The sequence below is a fragment of the Motacilla alba genome, chromosome 2 (genome assembly GCF_015832195.1).
Source record: "Motacilla alba alba isolate MOTALB_02 chromosome 2, Motacilla_alba_V1.0_pri, whole genome shotgun sequence".
NCBI lineage: Eukaryota > Metazoa > Chordata > Aves > Passeriformes > Motacillidae > Motacilla > Motacilla alba.
Window position 1 is genome coordinate 138,385,195 of NC_052017.1, and position 15,434 is coordinate 138,400,628.

The 15,434-nt window shown below is 44.0% G+C and overlaps 1 protein-coding gene across 2 annotated transcripts; it reads left to right on the plus strand.

Moving 5' to 3' along the window:
• Positions 1 to 4,609: 4,609 nt before the first annotated feature.
• Positions 4,610 to 11,105, plus strand: CCN3 (cellular communication network factor 3). Of its 2 annotated transcripts, XM_038129928.1 has the most exons (5): positions 4,611 to 4,855; positions 4,952 to 5,180; positions 5,589 to 5,840; positions 7,687 to 7,892; positions 9,907 to 10,203. In XM_038129928.1, the coding sequence occupies exons 1-5, from the start codon at positions 4,721 to 4,723 to the stop codon at positions 10,201 to 10,203; spliced, it is 1,119 nt and encodes a 372-aa protein (XP_037985856.1). In that variant the 5' UTR covers positions 4,611 to 4,720. The 2 variants fall into 2 exon arrangements, with proteins under 2 accessions (XP_037985855.1, XP_037985856.1); XM_038129927.1 differs by having other exon boundaries at positions 4,610 to 5,180; positions 9,907 to 11,105.
• The last annotated feature ends 4,329 nt before the right edge of the window (positions 11,106 to 15,434 follow it).

A 15,434-nucleotide genomic window follows, 5' to 3' on the forward strand; every position in this document is an offset into this window, starting at 1 on the left:
GGTTCCCAACAGAGTAGAAATGGTCACTACAGAAAAGGAGTACCTGTTCCTGAATATAAGCACCTACTGCCATGCTGAGCAGGAGCAGGCATTCATACTAAAGCAGCACCTACCCTCAGGTTCCCTCTATAAAAACACCATTTTAGAGTGCTGTACCATAGCCCTTAAGAGACTTCAAGCACTTCATTCAGTCATCCCACTCTTACCCAAATAATAATGGTTTATGGCCACAAGGAGACAGAGAATTCCAGGGGCATAAAAATCAAAAACTAGTTAGCGTGTGCAGAGTATCTGCTCTAAAGAAGGACAGCTCTAACCACTGTGGACTGAGCCATTCCTACCCTACTGTTCACACTATTTGTACTATCTCTAACAGGACAGATACCTGTTTGTTTCTGCTTCTTGTCTTCTAAAAATCTCAGCCTGCACAAAATCACAGCACCTGCCATCTTCTGACTAAAAAGGGGAAAATTTCTTGCCATGCACCATAGCATTTTGACATTAGGACCAATTATAAACGAGCAAATAATCATAGCTTTTTTAAAACATCTACGTCTCCTCCTATGTTCCCCAAAATAACAAAGCCATAACAAAGCCATGTGTAGGAACTTCATCTGCTGATTGTGCTGGATGTATTCCCAGCAAGCTTTATAACTGAAATAGGTGTGGAGGAAAAAACTTTTTTGGTGGAACATGCATTTAAGAAGAAACTGGAACCTTTCTACTGAATTTCTTTTGAGTACATAGAACTGTCTGACTCAGTGATGCAACTCCCCATCTCCACATAAGTAACTCTGACATTTTCAAGAAGATGTTTTGATTTTTTAGGTTATTTCATTCAAAAATTTTCTTCACTTGTATGTAAGATATTTAAAAATAATGCTCCAAAGTATTTTACTTCCAACATTTTCCCTCAAATTTCTTATTTGCTAGAGCTGTTCTTTCTTTTACAGATGACACAGAAAGCATATGTCAAAAAAGCAAAATCCAAGTCACTGTCATTTGCACAACTCTTACTACTGCAAAACTCACAGTATCATAGCAGAACTTCAGTGGAATTGTAGACCACCACACAAAATACTGTAAAAAATAAAAACTAGTCGAGTTTTTCCATTGGCAAAAGGATAATACATTTTAAATCTCATCTCAAAAGCACAACCATGACTAAGTCTGTTGGAATAACTCTGATAATGACATTAAAAATTATTAGAACTTAAATCCTACTTTAAGGATTTAAGGGTTAGCAGAGGTAATCACTGAATAAACCAGCTCCTTTCCTGGAATATCTATCTCAGGTGAGGCAGGATGTATTTTGAAGAGGGAAGACACTGGGTCCGGTGCATGCCTTACGGGGAAAATTCACCAGCCCGGTTTATTCAGTAAGGACATCTATGCCCGTATTGATCCCAGTGCCAACAGGACCTTTGGTGTCCCTGTCACGACAGGATCACCAGTCGCTTGGCTCTGCTTTCTCAGAGCCGCATCCCGGCCCGTCGCTGCTGTCCTTCAGCACCAGGCGCTGCAGCCGCAGCCCCCGGGAGCGGCGGGAGGGCACCGGGGTGACACCGACACCTTCCCGCTGCAGGCCGGGCCAGCTGGAGCACCTCCCGTTCTTATCCTCGGCTTAACCTGCCAAAACCACACCCCCACAGTGACGGGGGTGCTGCGGAGTAAAGAACTGAGTCACACCCACGCTGCGGTAAAACTCCCTTTCTCAGTGACAAGGACAGTTCCACATCTGGTCATGTGCAGTACTAATAATGCCAACAGATGTTAGGAATTTGCAGCTGTCAGCTGCGGCTGGAAAGTGATAGCTAAGAATCAAAACCTGCAGTATTTTCTAGAAAAATACTGCCATTTATGAGGTAGACCACCAGAGAGAGCATTATGTATGAAACAGGACAAGAGCTGAATTATCCATCCATTATATTTGTATCAGTAAAACATGGTAGGACAGAAGGAGAAAGAAAAGAATATGATGTTTATGAAAATTTTACTCTAAAAATAGCATTGCTCGCCATACATGAAGAATGGAAGATAATTTTGTGGAGTTACATGTTGTGAAGCTACATGTTGTGAAGTAGTGACTTTCACAGGCAGCTGGCTTTAAAAAGAGGGATAGATATGAATGCTTGAATTTTTGTGATGCTTGATATATATCCTGACACCTATGGATAGGATCAACCACCAGAAACCCCCTAATATTTGAACCAGTTTTATTTGTAACTCTGTTTCTTTCAGATACAGCTTTTTCCATCATTTTGCCAGTGCAGAAAAACCTTTAAGTATATTCTTAATCCTGAGATTCTTCTGCTGGGCTCTGTTCCTGAACTTACACCTCTCAGCAGTGTTCTCCAGCTGTGTTTCCCTGCAGAGTGAAGAACAGAGGGTAATTTCTTTACATCTGAGGAGGGATTACTCTTTGCAACTGCTACAGCCAAGGTGGCAACCCAAATATTAACTCACCTAAGTACAGTTCTTTTAAAAAAGCAAACACAGAGAAACTAAAATATTTATTTGAACTTACTAATTTTGTATCATGAATAAATGCTATTCATTGCCAACTGAGCCAGCATGAAACCCCTGCATTGATCATTATTTTGCTCTATGAGGAGCAACAAAGGCTACTTTCATATGATAAGAACTGTATTGCACACTTTAAAAAGTTGTAAGACAAGTACAAACAAAAAGATTCACAATTAGGAAAATAAACCAGCATCTGAGAACTGGTAGTTCAATGCACTCCAAATTATGCATGGAGGAAGTGAAATGTCCAGGAAAATATATTTGGTCCTTTTGTACTAAAATGTAGCATAATCTCATTTTCATGACTGGTATTTAATAAACAAATAGAGTATTCATAAATAAATACAGCTTTATGAAATCTACTAACCACATGTAAAAGAGGAGGGTTTTTTTTTCCAAATTAAGCATGCTGGCAATTTTTTTTTTTCATTTCTTTGACTTTTTCTGTAGTCTTATGTGGTGAAACCTTTTTTTAGAAACCAGAAGATATTTAAGAGTGGTGTGAAGTAATCTCATTGAAAGCTAGGGAAACTTTCAGTGACTGTCAATGACTACAGGCACTGAAAACCTCTGCAGATTCACACACAGTGAAATGGGCAAAACCAAGCCTTGTATGTGCCCTCTGGCTTACAGGCTTGCTTCTGGGAAAACTACAGAAACAGCCTTGCTTCTTTTCAGCAAATCCTCATGCCTGGCCAAGAGCACTGGTTATTCTGTTCACAAGCAAGGTGCTGTAAAAAGTGGCTGCACTGACTGCCTAAGTCAGAGATGAAGAAAAGAATCAAGGGGGGGGAAATGAGACAAGGAAGGCAAAATGACCCGTTAGGCAGTGGATGACTTAAATAACTTCAAACTCATACCCAAACTGCTAACAATGTTAGAACAATCCAATTTTCCCCTTGGCTGGTCATGCTGTTTGTCCCTGAGAAAATGAAGGGCCAGTACACGTCCAGAGATTACATGTTCCTGCACCAGTGAAGTCTGCTTTCCCCAGAATGCCAGGCTTTTCCAGAAACCCTGCTGCCACCACTCAGCATCAAGGAAGCAATGGTCATTTTCATCCAAACCAAAACGTCTGTTTTGCCATTTCTAGTGTTGTGTTTTGCTCTGGTATAGAGCTACAGTAGCCTTGTAAATTCATGAGTACCACTTGTGTCATGTCTTAAACTTAAAAAGACACTAGTTTTCACTAGTGCATCAACAAGTTTTGTTTGCTTTTCAAATATTTTCCCTTTAACAAGCCATAACAGAATCCAGTGTAAATTATGTGTCTCAGACAACTAAGGATAAAGAATATCTACATCCTAGCAAGGCCCAAGAAGGCCTGCCTTAGGCAGAAGGCAATTCCTGATGAGTAAAACCCGTTAACAGATTTAGTCTCCCTTACGATTGGCCTTAAATCTGTCCTGCACATGCTAAAATAACAGTACAGAGCACTGGAGTTACTTCTATAAAGCATTCCTGAGGCCAGGCCTGTTGGCTCTGTATCCCCTGTGGTTGCACACACCATGTAGGCACTGAATAGTCTGTGACCACTCCAACGCACCGAGCAGCACACAGCAGGGAGGACTCCCTATGCAACATCTGCTTCTCATCAGCTGGTACACCTGCACCTCTCTAGTAAAGAACAGTGCCCGCAACTTGAAACTGAACAGTTCAGTGCACCCAAGCTCACAACACTTCCACGCCGGGGCCAGGAGCAGTATAGCCCCGAGAGGCGTCTGGCTTTGGGGCGACTGGTCCCCAGCGCCGAGCACTGCCCGGCCAGGCTGGCGGTGCCAGAGACCGCGCAGAGCTGCGAGGCAGCACCGAGCCCGCCGCGGTCTGCGGCGCGGGGATGGACGCTGCGGGCACACGGGACGGGAAGGGGCCCGTAGGGACCGGCTGAGGGTGGCAGCCCCCTCGAGGGTAGCACGGGGCCAGGCTTACCCCCGGGCAGGGGCCGGCGCTGCCGCCGGGGCTCCGCTCCCCGCTCCGTGCACCGCCCCCGGCAGAGGGGTCGCGCCCGGCGCCGGGCAGGGCAGGGCAGCGGCTCGGCGCCGCCGGGGCAGGTGGCGGAGGGAGCGGGGGGAGCGGGGGGCCCGGCCGGGCTCCAGCTCCGCCGCTCCAGCTCCCCGCCTCCGGCCCGCGGTGCCCGCCGTGCGGGGGTGGTGGCGGAGGGGGGTCCCCGACCGCCTCTATAAAAGCGGCTGCGATGGCTCTGCCGGCAGAGCCGAGCGGGCGGCGGGCCGGCGGCGGGCAGGCGGCGGCCGGGACCATGGCGACGGGCGGCGGGCAGGACCTGCCCGCCCTCCTGCTGCTGCTGCTGCTGCTGCTCCGGCCGTGCGAGGCAAGTGCGGGGCGCCCGGCGGGGCCGGCGGCCGGGGGGAACCGGCGGCCGGTCCGGCCCCGTGACCCGGCCCCCGGGGCCGCTCTGTCCCCGCAGGTGAGCGGCCGGGAGCCGCCGTGTCCCCGCCCGTGCGGCGGGCGCTGCCCGGCCGAGCCGCCGCGCTGCGCCCCGGGCGTGCCCGCCGTGCTGGACGGCTGCTCCTGCTGCCTGGTGTGCGCCCGGCAGCGCGGCGAGCGCTGCTCCGCGCTGCTGCCCTGCGACAAGAGCAGCGGCCTCTACTGCGACCGCGGCCCCGAGGACGGCGCGGCCGCCGGCATCTGCATGGGTAGGTGCCGGTGTCTGCATGGGTAGGTGCCGGTGTCTGCATGGGCAGGTGCCGGTGTCTGCATGGGTAGGTGGCGGCATCTGCATGGGTAGGTGCCGGTATCTGCACGGGTGGGTGGCGGCAGCTGCACGGGTGGGTGGCAGTATCTGCATGGGTAGGTGGCGGCCGCGGGACGTGCGGCGGCCCTCGGGGGGCGGCGGGGAGACCCTCCCCAAGCCGGGCCCGCCGCGGGTGTCGCTGCCCCGCGGTTCTCCCGCCCGCCGTCCGGCGAAGGGGCCGATCCTCAGCAGCACCGGCGCTGCCCCCGATGCTGCGGGAGGTGCCAGTGCGGCCGCCGAGGGGCTGGGAGGGCCGGAGACTGCCCGAGCGCCCTCTGCTTCGGCGAAATGCCTCTCCTTTTCCCACTAGTGCTGGAGGGGGACAACTGCGTGTTTGATGGGATGATTTACCGCAATGGGGAGACGTTCCAGCCCAGCTGCAAGTACCAGTGCACCTGCCGCGACGGCCAGATCGGCTGCCTGCCCCGCTGCAACCTGGACCTGCTGCTCCCCGGCCCCGACTGCCCCTTCCCCAGAAAAGTCGAAGTCCCTGGAGAGTGCTGTGAGAAGTGGGTCTGCGACCCTGATGATGAAGTGATTTTGGGAGGTTTTGCTATGGCCGGTGAGGAAACTAAAGTTAGTTATTCTAGTCATTGTGAGCAAAAGGTGATATCATTGTGAAAATAGCCACAGGATTGCCAGATCTAAGGCACATTGCTTGTATAGTCGTGTTTATTTCTGATAGAGTGACAAGTATACCAGTGGTTATGAATAAAGGCAGATTCAGAGGATGAATATGCACGGCAGTTTTAAAAGTTAATTAATGTAGTTGCCAATTTTTAAATTTCTGTTTATCTGGTACACATTAGTTCTGTGACCAGAAGAAAACAAAGACAAGGTCCTAATCCTCCAAACATTCCCATACCAAGGAAAAAAAAAAAGCTGCAGTCTTGCTAGTTGCTCTGCAAGACTATGTTACAGTTCATAACATATTGTTACAATTTATAACATGTAGACTGTGACAGTTTAGTCTACAAGAGACTTTCTCCCCACTGAATTCTGCATCTCTTACAAGTGGTCAGCATGGTAGCTAAAATGCCGGTGAATTCCAGCCTGTCTGTGATAGAGTGCTCATGTTTATTGATGGCATTAAAAACATTACAGAGTACTTGCAGAGGCAGTGTTTATAAACATAGTGAATGGATTTGTAACAAAACCTAACCCATTCCAAAGTTCAGAACTCAGACTTTAAAAAAAAAAAAAAGTTAGATAATATTTTCCCCTTTTTCAGTTTTTCCCTATTTTCATTTTTTCTACTGAATTATGTCTCCATCCCCTTTAAACTATACTCTTAGTTCAACATGAATTTTCATAACTTTCTTCTGAGAGTGGAGGGCACTGCATTCTCTTCCAGTCACTGCTCTTTGTGATCTTGGGCAGTTAGTTATGCCAAAACTCAGCTAATCCATTTTAAAAACAAGTGAGAAAGGATTGAGAGAGAAAAGCTCAAGTAGCTTTTCAGTGTGCTATGAAATGTTAGTTGTAAAGCACACAAGGTACAAACAAAAAGTTTGACACTTTTCTATTACCTTTCCATTTCTTTGATTTGTCTGATGGTGACAGGCCAATCCATAAGATGCCCACAGATGAATTGTCTGCATTCTTTCAGCAATGGCCATCCCTCTTGGGAGGCCACTTTTTTGGATCTTTGCCATTCAAAAGGCAGGAAGGCTGTTGTAGAGGAGCTTAACAGCAAGAGCTGTGCCTCGGTTGTATTGTCTCCTTCTGTTTGCTCCTGTGCTAATCAGTGAACCAAACTATTCCTCAGCAATATTTGCATAGTGCCAGGAGGGCATGACGGTGGTCAGACTGACCATGGCTTTAAGTACCTGTGATAGCTCCTGGAAATGGCTTCTCTCCTGCCTCCTCACCATCACCCTGCCTGTAGGCTGTCAATAATTGACAAGATGGGGCGACTTTATGACTCTAAGGAGTAAAAGGACTTTTGATCCATGCTGTTTATTAGTTTAGATAAAAAAATTCAGCCTCTCTCAAGTCATACCTAATACAAATATTTTTGTGACATAGCTTTAGAACAATTTTTTACGTATTTCCATGAGAAAGAATGAAGAATAAAAATCTGTTAGGGTTCTAAACTAGTTTAAAAGTCAGCAGTAATTCTTCCAGCTGTCGACTTGAGTGAACAGAATCTAAATGCTTTGCTGATTACACTGATATGCATCTTTCTGGTTTGGGGCTTTTTATTAGATGTAGGCAGTTGCTACTGGATTCCTAAAAAGGATTCCTAAAAAGACAGCTTTTAAAATTTCTAAATCCTGTCAAAAGCATGGATTTTGAACTTTGTTTTGTCTCACATGTTCCTTCCCAGATATGACAGAGCTCAATTAGATAGTGAGGTTTCATGTGAGTTTTTCTTGTAATAAAGCTCCATGGGGTTTTTTCTCCAGCCTACAGGCAAGAGGCCACACTCGGGATTGTGTCAGATTCAAGTGCCAATTGTATTGAGCAGACAACAGAATGGAGTGCTTGTTCCACGAGCTGTGGAATGGGCTTTTCCACCCGTGTTACCAACAGGAATCAACAGTGTGAGATGGTGAAGCAGACACGGCTTTGCATGATAAGACCTTGTGAAACTGAAGAGTCATCCGATAAGGTATGCTGCAGAGAGTGAGGCGAGGCAGCTCTTCAGCTCTAATTCCAAGGTTGCAGTGTTAGGGTCTGCAATGGTCCAGATGCAGCTGTACATAAATACACCTTTTAGCACAAGTGCAGCAAGCTGAGTGGTTTTGGTAAAGCATTAGACCTGCTGTGTTTGCTCAGTAGCTTTGTGCTGCACCTCCAGGGGGTCAAGGGAGGTGATTCTGCCTCTCTGCTCCATCTGGTGACTTCCCCCCAGAGCACTGTGTCCAGCTCTGGGGCCCTCAGGAAAGACATGGACTTATTGGAGTTAATCCAGAGGAGGGCCACCAAGGACTTTACCCATGTGGTAAAGCTGAGAGAGTTGTAGTTGTTTAATTTGGAGGAGAGAAGGCTTTGGGGAGACCCTACAGCCCTTGCAGTACTTAAAGGGGGCCTATGAGAAGTGTGGGAACAGACTTCTAGTAGGGCCTTTTATGGTAGGATGAGGACTAATGGTTTTAAACTAAAACAGGTAGATTCATACTAGATATGAGGAAGAAATTTTGTACCATGAGGGTGGTGAGACACTGGAACAGGTTCCCCAGGGAGGTGGTCAGTGCTGCATTCCCAAAAATGTTCAGGGTCAGACTGGACAGTGCTCTCAACAACCTGATCTAGAGGAAGATGTCCCTGCTCAATGCAGAAGAGTTGGGTGGGAAAACCTTTAAAGATCCTTTTCAACCCAAACTGGTCTATGATTCTATGATAATTAAAGTCATCCCAAAAAGATCACATGTGTTGCATGTGCAGCTTGACAGCTCACACAGTCTAACTTCTCCCACAAATGCAACTGTACTACCTGCACTTGTACATCAGTTGCTTCAGTGATACAGAATGGACATTTCAGATTTCTAGTCTGTTGAGCATCTTGAACTGCAGAGAAATGTAGGAAATGTCTGCTTGATAAATTAAATGTTATCTTACTCCTTATGATGGTTTTTTTTCCCAAAGCAGACCCAATACTGACATTTTGGATATAAAAAAAAGTATATAAGAGAGTAGACTTTTATACTTCTACACATTATGCAAGTGTTTCTATCAGGGAGAATAACATGTAGCTAGGTAAGAGGCCCACCAATTTATGTAATGTTCTGAGTGTTGGAAAGCATTTCTAAGGCCTTTGCTGAACAGTCCCTGCAGTTTTAAATACCGTGCTTTGTAAACGAGATGAAGCGTGGGAGGAGTTGAGGAGATTAACAAGAATGATCACAGGTCTAGAAAACACGTTCATCTAGGGAAAACCAGATAGAACTGGACTTCCTCTGAATGCAAGGGAAGAGAGAGATTTGTTCTCATAACTATTCAGATATTGCAGCCTGTTTTGAGTGCCTGGAGGACATAACAAGAAATTGAGAGTTTAGACTGCATAAAATAAAGACATGAGTGAAAATCTACTAGGCAGTAAGAATAGTGAACTCTTGGGGTTGTCTGGGGCAGATGTGGAGTCTCTGTCATTGAAGACTTCCAAAGAAAAGTTAGTCAATCATTTGTTAAAAATATCATGTCTAGAGCTGGTTGTGCCTTGAGTCACAGGAATGGGTGATGACTTTTGCAGTTCATTTTACCCCCTTTTTTCCCCCTGAACCTAGTCCTGTAACTTGCTCATTTGATTTGCTGATTCTCTGATGGAGCTACACTAGCCTGAGAAGTTTTTCAGTACAGTTTGTTAATGAATGTAGACTGGGCTTTTCTCAGATGACAAGAGTGGGTTGTAATTATTCATCTTTCATTACTGGTCCAGTAACATGCTGGTGTCGAAGAGCAGATCTTGCTAGAGGTGTCACCTCTTGGTAACTACTGCAGAGCAGATCTTGCTAGAGGTGTCACCTCTAGGTAACTACTGAAGCAGTTTCAGAGTCTTCTTGCTGTTGAATGAATAAAGAACAAATTTAAATTTTCAGAGTCGGTCTGTATCTTTGCATGTCTGTTGTTAAATGCTGTCTGTCCTGTGCAATGATATATCTGTTGTCTCTTCATCTTTCTCTTAGAAAGGGAAGAAATGTGTCCGAACGAAGAAGTCCGTGAGAGCCGTTCGCTACGAGTACGGGAACTGCACGAGTGTGCAGACGTACCGGCCCCGCTACTGCGGCCTCTGCAGCGACGGGCGCTGCTGCACCCCGCACAGCACCAAGACCATCCAGGTCCAGTTCCGCTGCCCCCAGGGCAAAGGCCTCAAAAAGCCCGTGATGTTGATCAACACCTGTGTCTGTCACAGCAACTGTCCTCAGGGTAACGTGGTTTTCTTCCAGCCGTTAGATCCCACGTCTAGTGAAGCGAAGTTATGAAAAGCATGAATCGGATAGCGCAGAAAGTATAAGCAGTTTATACAAAACTTGACCCACAATCAGGTGAATGTAACAATTGCATATATGAAACTTCTAAAATATTTTTCAGAATGGTCTTTCAAATTAGGTGCTTTTTTCCCCCCATAGTTTATGAAATACCTCATTTTCCATTTGCCCCCTCCAAATGTCTTTTATTCACTAGAAGGTAATTTCGTACCTTGGACAGAGCCCTCTTTTTTTCTTGATGGTGGCATAAAGATTACAAAGCCAACAGCCAGACTTTCCCCTTGAGTTAAGGGGATCATGCAGCAAGTTTCAGTGGGTGTGAGACTGGGCTTCTTGAGAGTAAATGTATTTCTTGAGGAATACATGATACTGCATCACATAAGCTTCCAGGCTCTTAACTTCACTTTCTATACCGCATATAAACACTCCAGCAGTGTTCTTTTTTCTTTTTAATGAAACTCTGTTTTCTGATGACAGTAAAAATCTCACTGATGCAAGTGTTACATTTTTGTGGTTTATAAAGTACCTTCTGTCAATACCTCTGGCTCTGAGGATTAAGATTGCACATAGCCCTGGAAATGACATAGGGTAAGATCTCTTATCCTGAAGCACAGCAGGTTGATAGCTGAGAGCAATTAAATTTCTCTTCGGTAACTTCAACAGCAGTCTAATCCAAAACCAGCTGAAGTCAGTGTTGCATAAGAATTTGATTCTAATCCATGTGTGTCTGTAGATATAACTATTTGGATGCAAAAATAATGTATCTGTAAATTCCTCTAAAATACTAACTGTGTCATTTGGTGCTTCATTTCTTAGAAAGGTGTATATGTAAATAGAAACTGTACATACTGTAATATAACTTTACTAAGTAAATAAACTTTATGTGATTCAAAATATTTTTTCCTGAAGTTGTCTTTCTAAAACTACCAGCCTTTAACAGCTAAAAGCAATGTGAAGAAAAAAAAAGGATCTGCAGACTCCTAAAAACAAAAGATGATTTCTTGTGTTCATGTACCTCATCCTAATCACTGCCTTAAAAGTCATGCAGTGCCTTGCTACAGGGAAGGATGAATAATTTGTGGGGTACATATTAGAAAGGAGGTTTTTTCCAGAGTAAGTTAGCCTGGGAGATAGGATGATATAACTAAGGTCAGTGTGCCCTGAAACATAGTGGTGGTGATGAGGAATAATTACACAATTTAGAGTTCACATTTGGGTCTGAACAACTAACAGAGTATTTCATTGGGTCATGCAGCACTTCAGCCTCACAAAATCAGTCTGTGACCATGTTTGTGTCAGGCACTCTATGGCAATACCCTCAAGAAGTAAGAGCCTGAGGGTGGCAGTCTCATGTATGTTAAATCATGTATGTAGCAGGATTGTGCCAATAGGCCATAAATACAATTTTGGAGACATTCAGCTGCTTTGACTGTGAGACCCAGTTTAGCCCAGTGTGTGTCTGTCAGTGACAGCAGAGTTGTATTTACACCACAACTGTGCTATAACCATGTGGTAGGAAACAACTCTGTCTTGAGAAAAAAAGGCAGAAAGCCAATTCCTAACATATTTTGGCCTAATGTTCTACTCCTCTAAAGGAGCAATCAAACTCTGGTTTGGCAATTCCTGAGACAAAGAGTGGAATTCAGTTGAAGGTTAAGACTCCCCATTTTAGCCAGTGAAGCCTAAGGTAAAGATAACTATGGGCAAGCACCAACAGCTGGTAGGTTTTTAGTAACTTTTAAGTTTTTCTTGAATTTATGAGGCCCTGGTGCTGATTCAGTTAAGCTTTAGATACATCAGGTCCTCACCTGAGCTCTTTGATGTCTTCCTCCACCAACTGCACCAATGATCATTTCTTTGTAGTCTTTGCTATTGTTACCAACACATTCCTGCCTGCCTCATGCATTCCAAGCAGCTGGAATAAGACTATGTTTGTGCATACATACAACACTCCCTGCCCTTGCACAATTTGATTCCTAATCACAGACATGGAATAGTTTGGGTTGGAGGGGACCTTTAAGGGTCATCTGTCCAACCCCTCTCAGAGTGAGCAGGGACATCTTCCAGTGCTTCAGGTTGCTCAGAGTCCTGTAAACTGACATTGAATGCTTCCAGGGATGGGGACCTCCACTTCCTTGGCAACCTGTTCCACTGTCTCACTGTTCTCCTGTCTCACTACCCTCATTAAACAAAATTTCTTCCTTATATCTAGTTTGAATCTATCTCCTTTAGCTTAAAACTCTCTCAGCCTTTCCTCAGAGGAGAAGTACTTCATCCTTCTGACCAGTTTTGTGGCTTTCCCCTGGACCTGGTCCAAAAGCACCATATCTTCTAACATAACACCTTCTGTGCTAGGAAATGCCAGGACCTAGACAGGACATGGCCAGGACTCCTCAAAGCACCTGAGAAGTGATTAAGGAGAAGATCAGAATGCAGTAGAGATGGAAAAAGGGTTTTTTTAAAACCTCTTTCACCCCACATCTCCTCCCGCTTCCCCCCCTCCACCCCAAAAATCAGGGTGGTTTGTGCAATGCTTCTCTAATATAATGCAAGCTATCAAGTATTTCTCAGGGTCATCTTGCAAATTACAGGCACCTTAGTTTGCAAAAAATGCATCAACTACTGAGCAATGCAGCAATAATGTCTGGACAAATTTAAACAATTTTTGGATTAATAAAACCCAGCTAATCCTGAGCCAGATGTAATTAGAGAGGAATGCAGTCAACTACTGACTTCCTATGAAGTAAAATTGTTCACTCACTTCATTTTGACAGTTCCTCTATTCCATCCACACCTAAAGTTATTTATACTTGGACATCAGCTCATCACTGTTGCATTGCTTCTCCTCTATCCTTCTGTTTTCTCTTAATGTTTTCCAGACTTTTATGTCATTCCTTAAGTTTTACTTTAATTGGATCATACAAAGCACGGGCACCAGGCAGAAGCAGTTCAATTAGTACCTTCCACTTTGCAGGCAAGTTAAAAAGCTCAACTGGGATATGAACCCACCGCCCTTTGTACATTAATGTCATTCACTACTCTTAAGTTAGTCGGTTTTTTCCCACTACAAAGACAGGCATTTTATTTCTGGTATTTTTGAGGAGACATAAATGCAACTTCCTGCTGGGACTCTTCTTGGGGATGGTCCATCACTTCCTTTGGAAAGGGAATGTGTGCACTATGGTGTATGAGGTCAGGAGCAACTTGAGTAGCTCCTTTTGCCTATACTGTTTTCCCAGCACTTTAACCTGCAGTCTGCATTTCATTAAACCAGTGCCAAAGTGCCCCCATAACCTTTCTTTAGACTTTCTATGTCTTTAACCCATTTTGTGAAAAGGCAATTGCACTGTTATGAGCACTGCAACCTCCACAAAAGAGAACTGCTATGGGGTTCAAGTCCTTGTTTGACATCTTTATAAACACCAGGACAACAGTAATTATCTTTTGGAAGAAACCACAAATGTTTCCTTTGGACAAAATGAGACAAAGATCTGATCCAGTTTTACTCTCTTTTAGACTATATAAATACCAGTGCAGTGGCTATTTTTTACCTCAGCTCAATTGATACAGCTTTTCATCTGCTCTCAGTTTGGTTATACACATTTAGATTTGTTTTACTTTTTTATGGACAGTTACTACCTCAGTCTTTGGGCTAATTTCAGCCAGTTCCTGAAAAAGCTTTTAACACTGAATTGATTAAAACACAACAGTGCTGTGTCAAACCTGTGAAATTGATATAAGGAAACTCCACTGATAAAATCCTGAACAGTTCTGGTGCAGGAGTGTGATTTTCCTAAAGAAGCAAAGTTAAATTACTCAGATTGAGAAAAATTAAAGCAGTTTATTTTCATATCTCCAAGGATTCATATCAGAGCATTTCAGGGAGCATCACTCAGCATTCTAAGGATGGGCCCACGCAGCAATGTGTACTGAGTGTGTGTTGATGAAACAAACACAAAAACACAAAATAGCTGGCCGACTTGTTCATCCCAAGTTCTCTGAACAGATGCACCTTTCCTTTACTACTGCCAGTGAAGGACTGCCCCAAAAATAACAATTTTTGCTGTTAACAACTGGTAGGCTGAGTACACCTTCAATAACAATTGTTGATGATACCCAGTATGACACCCACAGCACATGTACCCTGAGATGTTTATAGCCACTTCCAGGACTCTTTCATCTCTTGGACTTCATCAAAGCAGCACACTTCTTGCATTTAATCTGCTTTGAATTTCTTTAGGGCAGCAATCAAAGACGTTGAAAATAGATCTTTTTTGTTTGCCTACATGAACTATGTAAGGAGACCAGCTGACAGCCTGCTCACTGATGCCTGACATTGGAGTGAAAACCTCAAAATGAGTAGAATTCTACAATTGATTTCACTAAGATCATGGCCTTTCTGCTTTCCAGTAAAACTCCAGGAATAGGATAATATATAATAAAATCTTCAGGAAAAACAGAATATTACTTTTTTTTTTCTAGTCCAAGCTATACTTTTCCTTCACCCTATTTTCAATAATTTCTCAATGGATGGGAAGATGGATGGAAAAATATTTATTTATTCTTTCTAGTCCTACTATTTACATATTATAACAAATGTGAATTTCATGAAATAACATTTTATTTCTCTCCTCTGAGAACTTACTACACTGGAATTTATTTTCCTTTCTTTTTAAAATACTAAAATAATTATTTTGTACCAAAGCTTTCTGTACTGACTCTTGTTTCAAGAAATCATTCTAGTAATAACCACCATGCTAGATTTTGTAATATGAGCTGTCTATTGAAGGCATAAAATTCAGTGTGACCTGAGGGAAAATTGTGCTTTGATTTTGCCTTTATCAATCTGAGTTTGTACATTACACCTGTTCTATGACCCGCGATACCACACTGATATCAGTCAAGAGACTTAACATGCAACTGCAACGAGAAGAGTTTACTTGCAAATATCTAGTAAATATTTTGAATATTAGTTTAAATCCCTGGTGTTAAATTGTTTTTTTTTTCTATAAATGTGTAAAGTTAGGACTAAGTCAGTTTCTTTATCATTAAACATGTGTTTAAAATCTCGTGTTCTCCATGGACTGTGGAGGGAGCCCAGCAGATTGCCTGCCAGTGAGCTTGCATGAGAACATGAAATTGATCTCACACTAAGCCTCTCCCCTCAGAGAAACAGTACTGAGTAGCCATTGCTAGTCAATTGACTTAGTTGCATGATTGTAAGT